At 36.0% G+C, this 15,645-nt stretch overlaps 1 protein-coding gene across 2 annotated transcripts in view; it reads left to right on the top strand.

Moving 5' to 3' along the window:
• The window catches only part of LOC124157836 (non-symbiotic hemoglobin 1-like), a 484,660-nt gene extending 469,268 nt beyond the window's left edge, over nt 1-15,392 (top strand). For both annotated transcript variants that reach the window (XM_046532871.1, XM_046532870.1), the window contains one exon: nt 12,759-15,392. In XM_046532871.1, coding sequence (XP_046388827.1) covers nt 12,759-13,088 — 330 coding nt within the window. In that variant the 3' untranslated portion in view covers nt 13,089-15,392. The remainder of the gene's footprint in view (nt 1-12,758) is intronic.
• Nucleotides 15,393-15,645: the final 253 nt, after the last annotated feature.

Genomic DNA, 15,645 nt, shown 5'->3' with positions numbered 1-15,645 from the left:
AAATGAAAATTATGAGCCGAAAAAACACAATATATTCACTTATATGTATATTGCAGTCATTACATTGATATTAGAAATGCAAATATCCTCCGTTTTAATTAAATTCCGGTTCAGTTACTAGGCGAAATAATCCCGCATCGACTTGAAGACATCGATAGACTTGAAATTGAAAGCTAAAGATAATTACCATCTGTGTAATTATTGATGCATGAATGAAATGCTTACATGTATTACCTCTTATATCTACCTTTCCTTCGACGATTGTCTTCATCCGGCCATCGGTATGGCTTATAAGGTTGTTTCGTGTTCTTGCTACAGTTTTCATGAGGCTTCTCGTCTCTTCTTCTATTCTCATGACTTTCTCATCACTTTCTCGGTCTATTTCGAGTACGTAATTTTCGCCGAAGGGGAGGGAAAAAAGGGTAGAGAAAAATCGGGTGTCGGCCTTTGTATGCTCTTTACGAAACGGGCCAAGGGGACTAAGGCTTTGCGTTCCATCCGATGGGCGGAGTTCTTAACTTGCGGTGTCCTCCACATAACACACCGAGGGGTTAGGCGGCCACTGAAAAATCTTAGTTACCGCCGGGACCCCCAGGGTGGGAACTCAATACTCATTGTTAATGTACGGAAATATTATCAATGAAGGTTTTAGAATACCTTTAGACTAAATGATAAGTTTGTTATAGCCTCGAGTTGAGCTATATTTACTGTGATAAAACACTTTAAATAATCTATTTTGAATAACTTTTAAGTTGGAGAAACATTTGGAAATTTGATCGCAATATTTTTACGGAATTGGATGTAACATAACATAATTCTTCTTTCGTTTTAATTCTCCTAATTAGCCATGTTTTGAGCTTACCATCTCTTCAATCAGAGTCTCCTAAGGCCTTTATTATTCTACATTTAGGACTACTTGTTCATCATTGCTATGAGCGGTGATTCAAGAGAAACTGCAATTCTACGCATCAATCTTCCTTGGAGTTCCCTGCGTTCCATTCCAAGCAATAACTCGTTTTGTCTTTAGAATCATGGCCTTTCAATATATAAATCCCTCTTTTAGAACATCTTTGCAAGGGCTGTGACATTCTAGCTTAGATATCATCCGTTAAATTGAAGTGAAGCATACTTCCATGGAAATGAAAGTACTGGCGTGTCAGGGGTTGTATCGGTTTGAGGCATGAGGTCTGTGCGTAGGTTGGCCGTTCGTAATTATTTTCAGCCTTTGTTCATTGCTCAAAAATCTATCCTTTGATGCATATATTTGATGATTTTTTTCTTTCACTTAAAAAAACTTTCAGTCCTAATTAGAAAATGTTTCAAAACCGGAACGAAAGACTTGCATTGGTAGAAAAAATAAATTGAAATTTCATATTCTGCCGTAAATGCATACGAATTGTGAACAGAAATAAATAACCATTGCATTCATACATCAATAGCTACACAGATGGTAATTATATTTAGCTTTCAGATTCAAATCTATGTTGATGTGGAATTATTTTGCCTTGTAACTGAGCCGCCACTTAATTAGAACGGAGGATATTTGCATTTTGAATATGTAATGTCTGCCATATGCATAGAAGTGGATATATCGGGTGTTTTTGTCTCACAATTTTCATTTTTAACTTTCCATTTGGTATGAGTGGTCAAATGGATAGTAAAGGGATACCTATGCTCTGAGTATAGGCTAGCAGCCACACAACTTGAATGCTTATGAATATGCATTCAGCCATATTTTGTTCCTTTCAGTGTGTTGATTGCATTCTCTACATTATATTATGGCCCTAAAATTAGGACCACAGGGCGATTTACTTTTAGTCACTGACCCATATCTCTACAAATCACGTAATTTTCAAGAACCTGCATAACGAAATTATTTCATTTAATATGTATGTGATTATATCGTAGTGAGGCAATTTTTGTTTAAGTGAAAGACATATTTGCCTATTTAAAGTCAAAAAAAGCCTAGACCTCTTATATATTGGCGTAATTTTCCTTTAATTAACGAATGCAGTTGCATAATATGTGTTTTAAAAATGAACTGTTGGTATTCAAATGTGACAAATGTGAAACCTTATTTTTTTATAATAAACGGCGAATTACTCTTAATCATGTGACTTAAGTAGTGAACGGGTGTCAGGATAAAAAAAATTGTGGGAATGAATATGCTTAAAAAATATTCACTAAAATAAAGGGTGTTCAGAATTAATATGCATAAAAGAGAGTGTGCTAGTAAATTAAAAACGTGACCGGGAAAAGAGAAGGCTTACTTGACACCAAAGTATGGCATTTCAAACATTGATTTAAAAAAGTATGCATGACCTAGCTAGATCTACCGTCGTTAATTTTATCCGCTGGACCATCAAATTTTCCAGAATTAATTAAATTATTTGTAACTGAGTGCAGAGGAAATACAGCATGAATTCGTTGGTGATACGTTTGTAAGGACGATCAGCATGTTTCAAATTTAATGCTCTTAGTACCTAATGTTTTTATTCTATTGGAAAATCATGCAGAGCATCAGCGAACGCAGGTTAATTACGTTCATTGCGTGATATCGCAGCTGCAGTCTTTCAATGCTTTAGGTTGATTACCCAAATTGCTGCGTTTCACCTTTGATTGTCTTTACCGAGCCAAAGCGCGTTATTTGGTGCTGGTGCACTTCGTCGTAGCATTCCCATTTACGCCACTTCACATAACCTCTTCATTTATCTTCGCGAATTAATTTTACCTACATGATATAGGATGTTACTTTCACCAATTTAGTAATAATAGGTAACGTGTTAACATTAAAAACTCATTTGTGTATCATATAATCAGGGATCACACTTTCGCATTGAATACCACGTGAATGCACGCGTAGTGCAAGTTCTCATTTTCATGATTGAACCGATTTTCGATTAAATGGCGGTTCAATCACTACGTGAAATAATGGTATAAATATAGTTAGCTCGAGGTTATTCTCAACTGTGTAACCATTGATGAGAAGTTTCACGCTTTATTTTAAGATTACTTTCATCATATATAATACCGATAGTGGCCAATTTAATTTTCCCTTCAAAACTTTCCTTTATTTTTTGTTTCAATATTGAAGATGGATTTCAATGAGTATTCGTTTTGCGATTTTTAGTGTATCTATGTCTGAAATACCTAGGCCTGATCCTCTTCCCGTATACATTTCGTGAGGTGGGTCTCGGTGTTTTATTGTAAGTACTTCATTTGGATAGAGTATCTAAACCTGTGACCTCTAATTCTTTTAAATCTTTTCCCGATGCTTGGCTTTGTGAATTTCATTGCCAGCACTTGAGGGGATAGTTTGTCGCCATTAAAGGAAAATGTATCTCAGGGGTCCACATTATTTACTACCAGGGGAGTGAGTGTACGCGGATCCGTACATTTCAGACGAGTGCTCTTCACTTGCCGACTGTTATGATGGTATCGGTCGAGGGCCTTACTTCCAAAAGCTTTGATTCGTCGGAAATACCGGAATAGATTGAGAAAAAACAGAAAAATCGCATAAAGATATTTCTCAATATTAATATTTGCATACTTATAATATCATTTTTATTATTATCAATATTCCATAGATAATATAGTTTCGATTGGGAATTCAAGAAGTAATATATAATTTATTTCAATTGATATTTTATGGATACCAAATTTTGGATACCTTCCTCATTTGATAAATTATCAGTCGATATGTTTCCAGCTTGATTTTTATCAGGATAAAGCGACTGATAGAAAAAATCATTTTTTCATGATGGAAATGGACCTTTCAGTTAATTTGGAATCAAATTGCGTAAAAGGAGCACAATATGAAAGCGTAGCTTTGTTCCCTTGATTCAGATCTTGCAATGAAAACGCTGCGGAACTCCCAAAAAAATAAAACTATCAACCTTTCTGAAGCTGGATCCTTGATACTGTTCGCTTCAAGGGTTAAGGGAATTTGAAAAGAGAGTTCCTTCGGTCTTTGTGGTGTTGGTTGAGCGGCTTTTTTTTGGCCGCATCCATGGTTGAAGGCGAAGGTTGTGGGTTGTGGAAGATTTAGTGTTCTGCGGAATGAGGTTGGCGGTATGCAATAGGGTGCGTTTTTAAGCTCATTACCGTATTCGCATTGTGGAGTCAGTCCTTTTGAAGTTCGCCTGGCAAACCGCCTTTCTGTATCGCAAACTCTTTCTCTATAACGTGCTCTGTCCATTCATTCCCTGTACATTTCCTTAAAGCCCCCATCATACCTGCAGTTGAGGCTTTATTCTTTCCTTTGTCTCTGTCAGATTCTTCGTTTTCCATTTTTGATATGGGACTGTTTGACGTTACAGAACTGCCATTTACAGAGGCACAAAAAATATTATTTCCGACCTCACGATAAGAATAAGAAATATAGATTTGGAATCCAAATGTTGGAAATTGCTATTGCGGCTGAATGCTTTTTTTTATGATTTGCGTCAATGGAACTTGCAATGAAACAGAAATAACGCCTGATTTGAGAGTTAGCACCTGGTTCAAGCTCTTTAAAATGGGAAAGTATTACCTAGTATTTTCTTTTCTGTTTTTGGAAAAAAACGAAATAGGCAGTTTACAGAAACATAAAACAACGAGTGATTCATTACTCATTGTGTTTATGAGTGCTATGGCTGTCTATATCTATGACTAAGCTCCAAGAGTATATAAACATATTTGTATTGAGGTTGAAAGTGGGTGAACTGTTACTTTTCATTTTAGTGACCTGTTGCCGTTAAGTTGATACGTGTGTTTTATTTTTGTTTCACCAAAATTTACTGAAATCACAGCAAAACAGCATCAAGCCATGCATTGGAACTAATAAAGACACAAAACTTCTATCGGTCATTTTTAGAGGAAATTCATCTCAAAACATTATGCCAGAACATACGCGAATCAGTGTCATCCATCATTTTTTTATACTCGCCCATTTTGGTATTCTTCCCAAACTTCAGATATCACGTCATTCATTATTTAAATAGAGACCTCAAAGTGGCCTGTTGGTCATTGATAAATATTGAAAAAAAGTAGCCAATATACGTATGTTACCAAGTGCTCACATGGGAATGTCCACCTCCGCGTAGTACGACAAGAAAATACACAGCGCGAACCGACGCCGACATTCTGATCCAAGTTCCTTTCACTTTTCATCTAGACGGCTGCTACATTTCAATTAATCTCCCATTCTACTCATTGTGAAAATAATTTCAATGCCTTCTTGGATGAGTTCCGTCGTACCTGTTGAAAAAGTTACCTCGATTTCATTCCAACAGACGCGCTTTGAGGATAGAATACACATTATATCCCCTCCTACCTGTACTTTCTCGTGGTCACATGTGTAATATACTCAACTGGGGAATGTCTATCTGCGCGCAGAAGTGATGAAGATGACGGTGATACCTATGAAGGTTATATAAAGAAGGAAACTCTATCTAATACTATTTTTATGATATCAGTGTGCTTCCACGCCATTTACTACTGTGTTCAATTAATTTGCATCCCACATTTGAAGCTAATTTTTTAGCGGAGGACATCAGTACAGTTCTAGATTAGCGACACATATTCCCTTGAGAAGAAGACTAGTTAAAAATGATGCTTTTTGAGCGCCCTTTGTAAATAGATATTTTTACTGATACGTGAAAGTCGGATATGCGATAAATGCGATAATGATGCGATACACGTGAATAAATGAGACACAGGCGCGATGACTTGACTTTTATGATATTTTAACTGCAAGTTTGCCTTTTCGATGGCAAAATTATAAAATATAGTGCCCAGCCCGCCCCTCGCTACGCCACTGGACGTTGGGCCTTACTGCTTCATATATGGTTACATTAATTTTCATCGACAGCTACTAGAGAAGTTGAGAGAGAACCCTGGTCGCTTCTGCAATGTTAAGCAAATATTTATTGTCATCTGCCCGGAAAAACTGAGTTTGGTAACGCTGCACTTCAACCAAATCTGGACATCAGTTAGCATCGTGGATACAGAGAGGTTTTCAGCCAGCACAATCTAGTTGTGTCTGACAGACGCATCCAGTTGAAGGAAGAAAGTGTTGAAACTTGTTCAATTGATGTTCAACAAGTCTAAATGATATTGAAGCTACTAGATCATTTTTAATTATTTAATTAATATATAATTCCTTAACTTATTACTGCCTTACCCCAAAATTATTTAAACTATTCAGTATTTTTTCAAATAACTTTTCATCACACTTTGTCCTCAACTACTAATACTGAATTATGAAAATAAAGAAAAAAATATGTACTACAAAATGCTATGAACCATAATTGAAAGTGCTATTTTTCTTTTCTACCCCATCCTCTTTCTCTCACTTGATGCGCTTCGGCCGTACGTCTCCACTATCTCGGGTAAAATATACTCAGGATACTCAGGAGACACAATATTGAAACTATCCACGAGCCTCCGGTCAAATTAAGGGAGCAGCTGGTTAAAGCGAAGGACCCAGTTGGTCTCAAGACTCCTGGCGTCTACCATGTCCCGTATGAGTGCGGAGGAACATACATTGGAGAAACTTGTCGCACCATTGAGACTAGGCTCAAGGAGCATAAGCGGCACTTAAGACTCGGGCAACTGGAGAAATCTGCCATTGCCGAACATTGTGTGAGCCAGGACCACATCATTAAATTTGAAGAAGCAAAATAATTTGCCATGCTAAAGGTTTTTGGGATCGCCTCACGAAGGAAGCTATAGAAATTAAGCTGGAGAAAAACAATTTTAACAGAGACTCTGGGTATTCTATCAGTAATACTTGGAAACCCGTTTTGCTGAAGATTCTAGGGGTGAGGGAAAATTCGCGAATGCAAATTTCAAACACTAACGCCACCTACAGTCACAGAGATAGCCAATCTTGATGCAGTTGACCAAATTATTTCGAAATTATAGTTAAAGAACTTCATTTATATAAAAAGGCCACATAAGGAAATTAGACTGTTTAATATAGGTGCGATAAAAGAATTGGCATCGTATTTTATTTTATTATTATTATTTTTTTAACATAAATTTTTATTTAACTGAATCTATTACAACAATGAGACTTAGCAACCAAACATCAACAAATAAATCAATATTCAGCCCTGATGATGAGTGCCGAGACGGTACTTGAAACGTTGGCCGATATAAAAACATTAACCCGGTGGGAATCCCGAGAAAAGTTTACCTATTTTTTTGACAAGTTGATTACATTCTTTTGCGCTTCTGCCAGTTTAGAGTGGCATGTTAATAATAGATATAGGTAGGAAATCTAACATACAAACAAGAAAATAATATAAGAAACAAGACTGACAACTAAAATACAAATAATAATATAGAAAAATAATAGAAGGGAAGACGGCAAGTTTCTCTCAGCTTTTCCGCATTCAAATATCAATGAAAATCCAAGGTAAACAAGAATGTTTTCTATTAAAACTCGCGCAATATCGTAGCAAGGTAAATATCGATGGAATAAAGCTAGTTTTACAACGATTCTAAGTCTTACCTTCAAGGAACAGCATATATTTACAAACAAACGAAATATTTCAGCGCGTAACAAGGGCAACAATAGCTATAAGTTCACAATCAGTATCTATGCGGAGCAGAAGATTCATGTGTCAAACAACTTTTTCAAACTACTGTGAGTGAGATACATGCCAAATTTGTGATGTACATATGCAAATTTGATTTTTTTAATTGGTTAACCTCCTTCGGTAAAGCCTCGTCAACATTTTAGATTGGTGATGTTAATTGTGCGCGAAAAGGCCAGTTTCGTGACTGGGCCTTTAACTCGAGAAGGATTACATGGTTACCGGTTGGATCGGTGTTTATATACCTAAATTTTTGACTTTATTGTTTGAGGGCGGCGTGGTCTTAGTTCTGCGGCCCAGTGGATGTCGGAGGAATTCAGGCAGGTGGGAGTTTCCTGAAGTTCTTCCGGCCCCAATGGGGACGCGCTCCAGGGAACTCACAACTGGTGGAACCACGTTGTCCTCACTCTTTTAATTTCTTGTTTCATTTTCATTTCTTATAATTAAAAATAAAGTAAGATTTTTTCAATATGGAGGTCACCGGATCGAGCCCCACTGACGATTTGAAAGATTGAAATTTTTGTCACCTTTTTCTCATTTAAATAGTAATGAAATCTCAAGGTATACAAGTATATTTTCAAAATGAAACTTAAAAACGGTTTTCCCCTCAAAAAATAATTCGAGATCATCACTGATGTGTTCAGGACGGTAAATAATTCAAGTACAATCGATTACTCAAGTTTTCATAAATCTGAAGAAGCGTAGTTAGTGTTAGAGCATTAAGATTTTCAATGAAATGAGCAATAATATGCAGGAGAGTATTTTGAAAATGCGTAATTTGAAGTATTGAAAGTATAACTTATAGAATATATTATCAGTTACTTTACATCATAATATTCAAGGTAACAGGTAATTCGACATTCCAGGTGAATTAGACATTTTACCGTTAAAATTATGCTAAAGGATTAAATTATCTTGTGGTTGGTATCGAATAAAATTCAAATGCAGTAGATCAATTTAAATAAAGTTTTTGAAAATGCATTTCTTCATAAAATTATGCTCTTACAATCTCCATTTAATAAACCAGAGGTCATACTACAGAACATAAAATATAGTTTTTGATTAATTTTCTCAAATTTCTCGCAGCCGCACGAACTTCTAACATTTCTGAGAGGACAACATTCATCAGGGATTTTATCCGTTCAGGATGAATATTACAGGTCTCTGGAGCGTAATATGAGTCTTATTTTCTTCTTTGAGGGTAGCCTTGGTTAGCTTTAGCCTTTGAGATTAATTTTTTCGGCTAGCGATGTTAAAAAAATGTACAGGAGTCAAAATGAGGGCCATATTATGACCTAGTTTTCCTCTCTCCCCATAAAAATAGTTTTAAAAATTAAAATTTTTAAAGAATCAGATGAAATTTGAAGACTTTTATTCATATTTTTCATGGAAAGAAAAATATACAGAATCAATTTGCAAAGCAACTGTAGTAATTTCCGAAAATTTGACTGCGTACCGTTCGTACAAGTTTTTCGCCATCCATATAATAACTGGCTTCCATAGGAAATCGGAAAATGTAAATATTCATTCGTTAAGGGTAATAATTTATACAAAACATCAAGTCACACACTCTGCTTCGATTTTTGCTATGTTTTCGCATGTAAGCAAACCAGATTTTTATTGACCGCCATGAATTTCGCCATCATACGTGGAATCAGCTTGGTAAATACAACATTGTTATCTCATCTACCAACAAATGGACCATGACTGGCCTCAAGTGATAGTGAGAGGCTGTTTACTTCCTTCAGTTCCCTAGGAACTCATAACGGCTTTTCCTCCCCTTGTGCGAAAAATATTATCGGGTGCAAGTTCACAAAGGCAGCAATGAACTGTCGGTGGTTCACCCTAGGAAAGAGAAGTTTTTTTTTGACATAAGGATCATTGGATCGGCCGACACGTAATCAAGCCTTGTTCCACCGGCGTTAATTCTGCCTTTTTGAAATTTAAAAAAAAATTTAAAAAATGTTTTTGAAAACACTTTGTTAGCATTGAACTAGATTCGTTTCGGACGTCCTATGACCTATTTTCCTTCTCTGCATATTCATTTTTTATCTCCTTTGAAAATAAGCCACATATTTTCATGTCCTCGGCATGTTTTTCAATATGCTTCCTTTGAAGTTATCTTCCTGCTGCTTATCAGCCTTTTCAGCTTGCTGCTCATTAGCACTTTCTTTAATGTCATGCTGAGGCAAAGCATGCTAACCTTAGTATTTTCATGAGTTGTAATAAAGAATTTAATCCTCCAAAAAAAGAAATCTATGTTGAATAATAACGACCAAAAATGTTATCTGATTTTGCTAAACAAGCGTATGATTAAAGCCACATAAATCAAGCTCCTTGATCTATTCTAGTTTAAAATATTGATCGCTAAATTATTATGTTTGGTGAGGAACTTAAGTATTATTAATCCTCTCCCCTTCCCCGCTATTTGTTCCGAAGGCCATCATCTGTAATGTTTTCTCTTTTGATGCCTTATTTCCATAAACCACTTATTTTATCATGATCTCGCAGCATCTGAGGTAAATGAATGGGAAAATGTCCATTTTTTTCTTTTTTCACCCTTCTGTTTTCCTATTAGCTCTTAAATTCTTCTCTTATGATTTTAGTACGATTTAATTAGTGCTTGGAGTTTCCTATGTTTATTAATATCCCTTTCCCTGTCTTAGTCGTTGTTTCTAGGTTTTCCGGCTTACAATACTGTCCGTACGAATGCTGTGTTAAGCAAATTTAAACCAACGACTAAATTGTCTGACCAAGGAAACTATTTTCTCTCTTTTACTTGAAGTTCGCTACTGCGAAATGGAAAGGTATTAAATAATTTTAAAAATATCTCCCCATTTTTTTCTGATCAATAAACTTTTAATATAAATTTGTGAAAACCCGTCTTCCTCTAAATGCTATTAAATTTCAATGAAGAATTTTCTTGGAAAGGCATAAGTTAAGTAAGCCCAGGCTCTTTTCATCATTAAAGCTCTCTAAGAGAGGTTATTATCTAATTACGTTTTTCATTATGAATCCTTGAGTTTGTTATGGATGAACGTTACAAATTTTCTTTATTATTGGCTTTTGTCAATAGCCTGATTTGGCGTTGTCGAAACGTAGGAATTATTGACAAGTTTCATTGCCAACGTAATGAAATAGTAGAATGGACTGGGTATGGTTGTGCCACAACATCACACTAGTCTCAGTATTGCCATCCCGCGCGGTAAACACTTGCTGGGGCCCATATTGGTTTTCAACAGTCTAAAGTAAATATTTTTGTTCTATTTCTTTTGATGATTTTTGTTAGATGAATATAGACAGAGAGGTGAGTATTTTTCGTCGATATAAGATAGGATTTGTGGTTAAATACCTGCGATTACTTTGGTCGGAAGTTATTTTGTATCGACATGGCGTTTGCTTTTTTGAGAAAGAGTGGTATGGGTACGGTTGTGACACAAATAAAAGTTGTTTTCTCTTGTTTTAGATGTCCATAATATGTGTGAGAAAGACTAAAAGAGGACAATTTGGCATATTGCACTTTAAATGGGGTTACAAAGAAGTGAAATGAGAGACTTCTTTACGGCTGCTGTAATGAGCAGAGATAATCGCAGTCTTTTCTAAGAATGTTCGGTGCGGGCGAAAATGAAAGCATTGTCAGCATCGGGTATGTTGCTCTCAACAAAGTTTTTTCGCCTTTCGGAAGAACAAGAGTAGTAGCTATCAAATTACTTAACACGTAGCGCGGACAATTATTTTGGTTCTCCTGATGAACTTTATATTCCGTTTGTTTTCCTTAAAGCATAACTAGAATGTTTACTCAACTTCTCAACTTATTGTTAATGAATACTGTTGTATTAACTATGGATTATATGTGAAGATTGATATAATATTTTTAGATGCCATACTGCCGTCATCATCATCATCATTGGTCAACAATCCTAGGATTGGTTTGACGCAGCTCTCCACTCTATTCTCCTTTCAGCTAATCTTTTCACACCTACGTATTTCTTCTCTTTCACATCTCTCTTCACTTGTTCCATATATTTTGTTCGAGGTCTTCCTTTTCCATTCTTACCTTCCACTTGTCCTTCGACGATTGTCTTCATCAGGCCATCATGTCTCAGGATGTGGCCTATAAGGTTGTTCCGTCTTCTTATTAAGGTTTTCATGAGGCTTCTCTTCTCTCCTACTCTTCTTAGGACTTCTTTGTTACTAACTCTGTCGATCCATTTGATTTTCATCATTCTTCTGTAGCACCACATTTCGAAGGCCTCTATCCTTGCTTTCTCTTCTGCGGTCATTGTCCATGCCTCACTTCCGTATAGGAGCAGCCGTATTAGTTGTAAATGATTGAAGTGTTCCCAGATTTTATTTCTTTTGTTATTGAGTTGAACTGTTTTCAGAGAGAATATTATGATGCATCATGTCAAATATTTCTTGCAATTAAAATGTTTCAGACCATTTTAGAGTATTTTGGAAACCTGTCACAACTGCCCCTGGGGTGTTGTCGTTTGTGACACTTAAAATGTTTTTTATATCTTGCTCATATGAGCAAACAGTTGTGTTTAAGGATAAAAATTTAATATTTAAATGTCTAATAATATACAAATTACATTAGTAAACACTCTTTCTTCAGCTAAGTAGCCTAGTTACAGAACTAAGGGCGGCCAAATTAAAGTTGTCACAACCGTACCAGTCTCTCCTAGCATTCTCAAGACAGAATGTAAACTAATGAATATATATTTAAAAAAAATAAACATTTGAATTTATTGTATAAAGAGCAAATAATGCATTTATATTTTGTTCTACTTACTAATTCCTCGTATTATATTAAATTAATTAATCAGCCGAATCTAACTACTCTTTATAAGTGTATTTTGCATTAATTGACCAAAAGCTACAGCAATTTCGTGAAAATAGCAGTTTAAAATAATGTTTACCGCCATCGTGATTTGATCATATTCGGGCATATGTGTCACTAGTTAAGTCATCTCGGATTTTCTTCCGGGTGAGTCGCTTGTTGGTCGACGTTTCGATAGCAGAAGCAGCCATCGAAACGTTGCCCAACAAGCAATTTACCCGGTGGAAAACTCAAGAATGCTTCACCAGTATCATGCGCCGGAAAAGAATGAACAAGATCATATATTGATGTATCACTAGTTTACGAATTCCATTTTTCATGTCTCCTTTCAGTACATAGCACCGGAGTTCATCCAGGCAATCAAGCCGTCGCTGGAAGATAAGTGGTCGGACGAGGTGGAGGAGGCGTGGATAGCCCTCTTTAACTACATGGGGGTGATCATGAAAGCGGCCATGGATCTGGAGGAACAGCGGGCGGCCGCCGCCTCGCTCCCGCCGTACAAAGTCTCCTCGTCGACCAACACCTCACTCCCTCACGCGTCCCCCGGCCCGCTTTCCTTCACGCCCACCAAGGCGAGCCGGCGGAGCAGCGACGTGGTCGGCGGTGCCGGAGGAGGCGGCGGAGGCATCGTTGGGAGCAGTCGGCGCGGAACACTATTCTGAGGGAAACACGACGGAGGTTGAACGTTTTGCAGTCTGCGGGTCATCGGTGCGGGTGACTTCAACGCGCGGTATTCGTTGTGCGATGTGTAAATTTTAAGAGGTCGACCAGGTTGTGTCTTCGATGCGTTTGGCTGTTGAGTGGACACGTGAAGAGGAAAGGGTGGATACACATATACTATCCCCTAAACGGGGAAAAGAAGGTAAAAAGACTTGACTAGGTCTCCTGGAAAAGTTTATTTTTACTCAGGCGTAATTACCGGGTTTGATTAATTGCCGTGTGGCATTCGTCTATATACATATATGCTACCTGTTAAAAAAAAAGTGGTTGGGTCATCTATTCTTAAATTCGACGCGTAAAAAGAAATTTATAAAACTCGATAGTTGGAATAGTTCGAAGTTTCATTGAAAAATTGGTTTCTTTCGAGCTTTACTAGTCATTTTATCACTAAATAATGTCGCGAAGATGTCCAAAGGAAAAAAGTAAAATTGGTAAGTTAATTTTTATTCATAAAACGTCATGGCTATGCGTTCATTAAGCTAGTATTCCATTGCCTAGTCAAATGCAGCATGAATAATACGTGATAATGATGTCAGTCGAGGTTATCTATTTAAAAAACGGATTTTTCTACTCTGCCGGCAGAGCAATCATTAGTTTGCGTTCATTTATTCCCAATCCATCTGGTTTTTAAGAAATATATTTCATCTCAAAAGAGCGTTTTTGGAAAAGTTTTGTAACCACTGGTCATCATAAGCGGACTTAGCTCCCGTCTATTACTAAATTTGCTTGTAAATAACTCTAAAATTGAAGCTTTAAAAGAAACTGTGTAAAAATTCGAACCAGTTTTTGAATCGTACTTGGCATTTTCATGTCGTATGAGTCATTAAATTTTATCCAAATTTCGTTCTTTCTTCACTACCTTTCCAGGAAAGATTGGTGTTATGAGTGAAATGGTATGCGAAGGCTGAATTGTGAGTAAAAGTAAGCATTTATAAATAGTGTAAATAGGTACGTTCAGAAATGCACGCAAATCTAATATAGATGATGCTGTTTTGATATAGAAAAAATAATTAATACATACCTACCATTTACGCATTTCTGCTGATTCAGGAAATTCAGGTATTTTGAGCCAAAAATAAAGTATTAGAGTACATTTAAAACATTTATATTAAGAGTAAGCAAATTGAAAGTACCAAATTTATATTTAGCTATTCCCTTTGCTATTACGAATTACTGTTTCATTGTACTCATCACCGGCACCTCTTAGCTACTGGTCATGATAAATAAGAGCACTTGGAGTATTATGTCCTCTAAGCTGTTTTATATGGGTCAAATAAAATAATATTGCTTGTTATGCCATTAGCTAATATTCTTGTAACAGTGATACCGTCTGTGAACTCTGTGTTATTTAATGTACGTGATTTTGGTAGATTCACTTGTTTTTCAAGCAAAGAATGACATTTTATCAAGATAATTATTTTAATATACTAATCTCGTTGCCTTGTTGCGTAAAATCTATGGTCCAAACGTTTTATTTTCCCTCGCTTTCTCGTCATAGATTTGTTCTCAATAATATTTTCCATTCATTTTTATAAAACATGTTGCAAATTTTTGTCGCCATTTCACTGGCATTTTGTTGGATGAAGTTGTTTGCCCGCTGGCTATAGAGTTTTTTTTTAATAAATGGGTATTAGTGTAATTTTTTAATCCTTGCATCCAGTATCATACATCATTAAATGTGAACTAATGCTGCTGTGTTGACAAGAGACACTAAAGTAGTCTTTTTAAGGCAAAATTTGAAATTTTAATACATTTTTATTTTGCCGAAACTATTTTTTCGTGTTGTAGATTCTTTTTAGTTATTTTTCATCATTAATACCACGTAGTATTTTATAAGGTTGGATTATTTAATAACGTAATATCGTTTTCCAATGTGAAATACAATATGCAGCCTTAACTTCCCTAATGTTTGATAAATCAATTGCTGCCTCAAGGATACTTAATGTTGGCTTAGGTGAGGAGAAATGGATTCTATGTTTCATTCAGAGGCTGAAGCTGTTTCCTACTGATCGTGATACGCTAGTACGCTCGTCCCTTTAATTACGTGAACTTTCCTCAAGAATGAAGATTGTCGTTGTGCAAAGATGCCAAGAAAAAAATTATGTGTTTTACACCATGAGTGTGATCGTGTAAAATATTGACGGTTACCCTTAATGTCAAGGTAAAATTGTTTTTACATACAATGTATTTGCATCATATACAAATATGTTGTTAAAAATATTAAAGAGTTATAGTATGTTGGAAAATATTTTTTTCTATATTCCTCGAGTATTCTCCATTTTTACTTAATAATTGTGCCAACTCCACCCTCCACCTCCAATTACATGCATACGGGATCAAATCTTTCTGGGCTAGCTTATCAGAAAATTCTAGTGGGGTGGCAATTATATATGATGGTAGACTGCCAAAATTTTTAAAATATTTTGCAGGTTCAATAAATATGTATATTCCTTTGATAATGCGAATTAATATTAATGTATACTTATCGCAATATATGAA

This window comes from Ischnura elegans, chromosome 4, assembly GCF_921293095.1.
Source record: "Ischnura elegans chromosome 4, ioIscEleg1.1, whole genome shotgun sequence".
Lineage (NCBI taxonomy): Eukaryota > Metazoa > Arthropoda > Insecta > Odonata > Coenagrionidae > Ischnura > Ischnura elegans.
The sequence above is the reverse complement of the archived record's forward strand: the minus strand, read 5'-3'. Positions and strand labels throughout refer to the sequence as shown.